The sequence below is a fragment of the Nicotiana sylvestris genome, chromosome 3, assembly GCF_000393655.2.
Source record: "Nicotiana sylvestris chromosome 3, ASM39365v2, whole genome shotgun sequence".
Classification (NCBI taxonomy): domain Eukaryota; kingdom Viridiplantae; phylum Streptophyta; class Magnoliopsida; order Solanales; family Solanaceae; genus Nicotiana; species Nicotiana sylvestris.
The window spans coordinates 134,412,260-134,418,596 of record NC_091059.1 but is presented as its reverse complement, the minus strand read 5'-3'; the positions used below and the strand labels follow the sequence as shown (position 1 = coordinate 134,418,596).

Here is a 6,337-nt window from a genome sequence, read left to right as displayed (position 1 = left end):
AACATGAATGAGTTCAAATTTATGTTTGGACCGTATGGTACTGATAGGAAAAGGATTTCGATTTTGCTTAGCCTTAGGACAAACATCATAAATAAACTCAGAATTTGGCTTACAACGAAGAAAATCTAAATGTTTCATTGCTGAAAATGGGAGGTGACCCAATATTATATGTCAAAGCTTAAATGTGTCAGCATTGCATTTGCCTTAACTTGAATCTAGTACCCTTTGTGATTTTTGAACTCAAAATCTTCTGGAAACCCAATAATTCTGTAACAGTTTTCTTGTGTATGTCCTGTTTTTCCACAATAAGTGCAAGACATATTTGGATTGTACTTCTTCTTCCCTTTGTACCTCTACTGAGGTTTAGCAAACCTCTGTCCTGAGTTGTTGAACTTGGGTGCCATGGTTGTTCCCTTCTGTCTTTGGTTTACGACTTTTTGATAATTCTTCCCTTGTCCAGTGACTATAAAAGCTGCAAAATTAGCTAGAACTTGTGCATTAGGTTGCTTATGCTCTCCTGCTGCCATGAATGATACTAATTGAGAATTAAAATGAGCATTTGCATAAACTTCTCTTTGATTTTCATCTTATAAGAGAAGTGAATAAGCAACATCAATACTAGGTAATGGATTCATCATAAAAATGTTTCCTCTTGCTTGTTCATAGATGTCATTTAGTGCCATTAGGAATTGGATCAATCTCTGATCTTCTAGGGACTTAGTTAATTTTGCCTTTCCTTCACAAACACAAACACAAGAGCGGCATATGATAACATTCAAAGCTTCTAATTCATCTCATAGTCATTTGAGCTTAGTAAAGTATCCTGCAATGTCATTGTCTCCCTGTGCTATTCTTGATAACTCTTTCTGCAGATGATAAAGCTTAGCTCCATTTGATTTCCCAAATCTCTGCTCCAGGCTGTCCCAAAGCTCTTTTGCAGTTTTGGAGTAAATCATGCTATCAACAATGTCTTTTGAAAGAGCATTTAGGATACAATAGATGACTATGTCATTCACACAACTCCATTGCTCATGTTCTAGGGACTTCAGATCTGGAGATTGACAAGCTCCATTGATGAAGCCAAGTTTCTTCTTGGCTGACAAAGACAAGAGAATAGATCTTCTCCACCATGGATATCCTCTTCCATCAAATACAGTGTTGCCTGGTGTCATACCAGGTGAATCAGAATTGTTGAGATGATAGGGGTGATTGATATCATAGCTTACTGGTATTGCAATATTGCTCGCATCACCAGTAGATGTGATGGTTGTTTCAACCATTTTAGATTACTGATTTTGACAATGAATGTGATGTAAAGGAATTTTGATGAATGGACTATTGGATCGAGCTCACTGCTCTGATACCATGTACGAATTTGAGAGAAGAAAAATCTTGACTGAAAATACTTTTCTGTATTTCCAAAAAATGAATGATCTTAGGCACTGTACAGTCTAGTATATATTTACAGCAAAAAGAATCTAAGATATAACTACCTATACATTTGTCTCTTATTCTATTGGCTACTATATAACAAACTCACATGCTATTCACAAGAATAAAAAAAATATGCGTAAAATAAAGACTTAATCTTATCTTCAACTTCTTCTAGTATGCCAGCCCAAAGAACGAAATATTTCAGTGAGCCCAAAATAGTGCAGAAGCCCAATACTTCTATAAGCCCAATGAATGTGAGTTTATACAAAGATGTTCAGCATCATATGTATAGAACATCTTAGTACCTTCTGCGAAAGACTAGTTCTTCTTCTTCTTTACTCTTTCATTCTTCTTCTTTATCTTTGAGCAGAACTCCATGAATCCTAGTATTAGAATGGGGTTTCTTCTTTCCAACAATAGTGGGGATCTTGAACCTCGGTCTGTTTGAGAATGTCGACAAAAACGTGATTGGCCAAAATGGCAAGAAGCAATCTAATTAGAGTTAGATTCACTTGTGAAATGTGAAGTTTTTGGACTTGTATTCCAAACACTTAGTGGTATTAAACCTGTTTGCTATAAATGGGTCTTTGTACGTAAGAGAAAGGAGAAAATTGAGGTACAAAGATATAAGTCACGCTTTGTTACAAAAGGATTTTCATAAAGGCCTGGTGTTGATTATGAAGATACATATTCATCTGTTATGGATGCAATAACGTTTCATTATCTCATTAGTTTTTCTATCCATGAAAAGCTTGACATACATTTAGTGGATGTGGTTACAACATACTTTTATGGATCACTTGATAATGAGATATATATGAATATTTCCGAAGAATTTAAAATGCCTGACGCACATAATTCAAAGTCTCAAAAAATATTCTCAATCAAATTGCAAAGATTTTTATATGATCTAAAACAATCAGGACGAATGTGGTAGAACCACCTTAGTGGGTATTTATTAAAGGAATTAATAATAAACTAACTCCTAAATTGACCAGAGAATTTCTCTTGAAAGATCACAAAGGAGGACTAGAGATTTAAGTATTCCCCATAAATGACGGGCAGAACTTTGAGCTACTTATTATTTACTCGATTCTGTTATTTATTTACGATTTTGTTTTTTACTTTCTTTATCCGCATTATGGCATGATTAAATTTAGATTTGCATCAAAAAGTCTCACATTAAGGATAAAAATATTTATCCTTAAAAACGGATAACAATTGAATTTATTCGCGGTTTTAAGGATATGTGGATTAATTCAATACAAGTGACTAATGACGTTAGATTTAGCAAATGAAAGACGTAATAAATGGCCAAACCAATGATAAGAGAGATTCCGGGCTCGATTAAAGGCTCAACGAGGAACCTACCTTTGATTCTGGGCTTGTACTTATGAAGAACAAATGAACAAAATAAGAGCTTTCAATAACAGAGAGAATGGAAATAAATTCCCTTGGTATGCGTGTTACAATGTCCCCGCTGAATAATAAGTCTCCCTTGTATATAGTAGGGGAGTTTTACCCTAAGTCCAATCTTAAGAAAGACAAAAAACTTCCATGTCACTAATCACTAATTTTACGCTGATACGGGCCGAGATTCACGCCGTGATATCCTGTTGCGCACGGACGTCACGGCTCTTTGTTGGTATTGTACGGTTGTCTATTAATGCTCTCTGAGGTCTTAAGGCTCGAACCGGACCCGAGGGAGGTGATCCCAGCGCCCCCAAGGGCAGGTGTTTTCCCCGAGCTCTGATACAAGAGATTCCTCCCTCTGACTGTGATCCATCACGATCACGTCCCTACTCTATTTGCCTCACTGGAAAATCGGGATGCTCAGTGGGTTTAGTTTTACCCATATACAAAAAAGCTTACTAATAATAGCGACTTTATACCTGGGCTTCAAACTCGATACTTCTATTAAAGACGCAGGAATTTTACCAATCCTGTACAAACGTTTTTTCTACATTGTTAACCCATGAGCTACGCGAGGAAAAAAGATGAAGGAAGAAAAGCATTTTCTAAGGTCTTCTAAATGGCCTAAGTACTCTGACTAATTACTGAGAGACACGACTAGTCCGTTAGTTTTTATTGACTATTGATCGTTCTGTGTTGTCACATCAACTTGAATGAGAAGCTATTTTCTCATTTTAAAAATGTCATAATATAATTCTTGCAATTCCTCACTCGTCATCGAAACCACGCTTCACGAACTGTTTATATTATTGGGTTCGCAGTTTATATTTAGTAAATTTTTCAACATATATATAAATTTTGGCTCAAAATTATCAAATTCTACTTATATCCGACCTTATTTTTGTACATAAAGCATTAAAGCGCTAAAGCTGAGATTATTTATGCGCCTCATCTACAGAACTTCAATACGTTAATGTGTTTCTGCAGCACCGCATTCTATTTAGAGAAAAGGAACTCAAGTAATCGTTTTCTCTTGAGGACAAGCGAAAGAAAATATTTTTCTTTACTTCATCAAATTTAGCTTACACATAAAATGGTTGTAATTCATAGATATTGGTAGATATACTTCTAACATGTACTTAGTTTTGTACATGTATCTTAAATTTATTTTTATACTTTCTCATTTTTTTCTAGTTAAACAACATATGTATCCTAAATTAATACATTATTTAAGTTTTCTAATTGAGCTAATAAGAAATTAGTCCCTTCTTTCAATCCACGGTTCAATTTTCAACCAAAACAAGTCCATTGAACCAAAATCTACACATGCCTAAATAAATTTCTAATAGAAAAAATTCTACCTAGCTTACGTAATGGAGACAAAGTGTTTAAGGCATGTGGAGATTTGGTAGAGCAAGACTGTGCTTAACGCGTTCCAATTTTTCGGATCTGTTACTTCAATTTTTTTAAGTTTAAGATGTATGTAATAACAGTGTGAAAAAATTTATATAATTATTATTTATTAGTTTTGGTTAACACACAATCAGGTCGTGATAAAGCAATTGCAGATAAATTTCTATCTAAGTGGTAACCTTCAAAAATTAGAACTATAATGTTAGCCTATCACAAATTTATATATAGATGGCGTCAAAAATCTTCGCACAATCAATTTATGAAGCTTAAATCCTTTTCACAAACTTGTTTTTTCTTTCTAGGAAAACCGAAAATTGGAAAAGTATATATGAGTACAAAAAACTTCAAAACTTTCCACAAGCCAGAATATGTGGAATATATGAACCAAGGCTGCCACTGATAGCGGAGCCTCTTGACCTGTAACAAATTTCCACTATTGCTTTCTTCCACCTTTCTTCTCTAATTAATGGCAATGGAGTCAATAGAGACTTATAAACTTCCACCTAGGGTCCCGCCATAGATTCGTCAAATCCCAAAAGTGTTGGAGGTGTACACTTAGTAAATCATACACATAGTTGTTTAATTGCTCAAAGTGCATGTAAATCTGCCTCTATAAATAGCGTTTCTGATCACTTGCATTAAGTAGGGAAACACAAAAACGAAACTTGAAACGCAATAGTGTTGTTTAGTCTCCCACCTTTAACTTATTACATAACAAGTTCTCGACATGGCTTCATTCCATAGCTTGAAGACTTTGGCCATTGTTGCTATTGCAATTTCCTCCTTTGTGCAAGTCACCCTAGGTCAGTCTTCCTTTTCTTAGTAATGTAGTAAAACATACTAGTGTCTTTGCACTAGATAACGGGTTTCTATTAAATCTAATCAGGAAGTTCAACTGAATTTTTTTTTTCCTGATCCATAAGTTCATATGCGAAAGATTTTATGTGTGTAAACATAGTGTGAGTATAAATGCAGGGGGTATAGCATGTGAGAACTTAAACGAAGACTCGTGTGCCTTCGCAATATCAAGCAATGGGAAGCGTTGCGTGCTAGAGAAACATCTGCGAAGGAGTGGGGAAGAAGGATATACATGCCGCACATCAGAAATAGAGGCTGATAAGCTTAAAGATTGGATTGAAACCGATGAATGCATTGAGGCATGCGGCGTCGATAGAAATGCCCTTGGCATTTCTTCCGACGCTCTCCTGGAATCTCGCTTTACCAACAAGCTTTGCTCCCCTGCTTGCTACAAACATTGCCCCAATATTGTTGACCTCTACTTCAACCTTGCCGCTGGTGAAGGTAATATTCGATATTATCTTTTAAATCTCATCTCCATTTTATTCGGTTTTCGAACTTAATTTTGAATTTGCTCTGTTATTAATGGGGATGGCTTTGATTGGACACAGGTGTATATCTACCCAAGTTGTGTGCAGAGCAAGGGAAAAGTGCAAGGCGAGAAATAGCGGAGATCAGAAGCTCGGGATTGGTGGCGCCAGCTCCGGAATCAGAAGTCAAGCCCAGCAATTTCATGATTGCTCCGGCAATGCCTCCTTTCTAAACTCGATAAAGATTTAATAGATTCAGCACTATAAGTATACAATGGTCTTTAGCTTTACTGTAGTATGAAAATAAGGACTCTGGGTAGGCCCAGTTAATATTACATTTGAATCTAGGTATGGTTCCTTGTTGTGCAAAAACAATTGTAATTAATTAAACGTCGTTATTAAGAGGTTGAACTAAGAGGCTAGTGCAACTAGCACATGACAGAAGGTCCAAAACTCCAAATCAATCTCTGCTACAAAATTCCCATTGCTTCACTGAGTAATAGTAATAGACATCTTCTAATTGAACGCTTATGGGTGAACCCATATCCAATTTCTTCACCAACAGAATGGTAGGTGTCATTTGTCAAGCCTCTAGTGGTGGAAGTTTTGAACTCTGTGAAGTTTAGGCAAAATGAAAACATGGACCGACTACTATATTGGATCCAAGATGGTAAATCGTCAAAAGTTAGACAAATAATGTTGAGAAGTGGTGTTGTTACCCCCTATATTTTTTTTACGGGAAAGTACGC

General features: G+C 35.9%; 2 protein-coding genes across 2 annotated transcripts; one reads left to right on the top strand and one right to left on the bottom strand.

Moving 5' to 3' along the window:
- Positions 1-800: 800 nt before the first annotated feature.
- Positions 801-1,280, bottom strand: LOC104231557 (uncharacterized). Its single transcript, XM_009784570.1, has one exon. The coding sequence runs from the start codon at positions 1,278-1,280 to the stop codon at positions 801-803; it is 480 nt and encodes a 159-aa protein (XP_009782872.1).
- A 3,614-nt stretch (positions 1,281-4,894) lies between these two features.
- On the top strand, positions 4,895-5,999 carry LOC138886918 (uncharacterized). Its single transcript, XM_070168603.1, has 3 exons — positions 4,895-5,063; positions 5,236-5,562; positions 5,670-5,999. Exons 1-3 carry the CDS (start codon positions 4,988-4,990, stop codon positions 5,819-5,821), a joined length of 555 nt encoding a protein of 184 aa, XP_070024704.1. The 5' UTR covers positions 4,895-4,987; the 3' UTR covers positions 5,822-5,999.
- The last annotated feature ends 338 nt before the right edge of the window (positions 6,000-6,337 follow it).

Coding starts and splice junctions, on each gene's coding strand:
- LOC138886918 (XM_070168603.1), top strand. CDS start 4,988: ATGGCTTCATTCCATAGCTTGAAGACTTTGGCCATTGTTGCTATTGCA. Junction 5,064..5,235: donor CTTTGTGCAAGTCACCCTAG/GTCAGTCTTCCT, acceptor GTATAAATGCAG/GGGGTATAGCATGTGAGAAC. Junction 5,563..5,669: donor CAACCTTGCCGCTGGTGAAG/GTAATATTCGAT, acceptor GATTGGACACAG/GTGTATATCTACCCAAGTTG.
- LOC104231557 (XM_009784570.1), bottom strand. CDS start 1,280: ATGGTTGAAACAACCATCACATCTACTGGTGATGCGAGCAATATTGCA.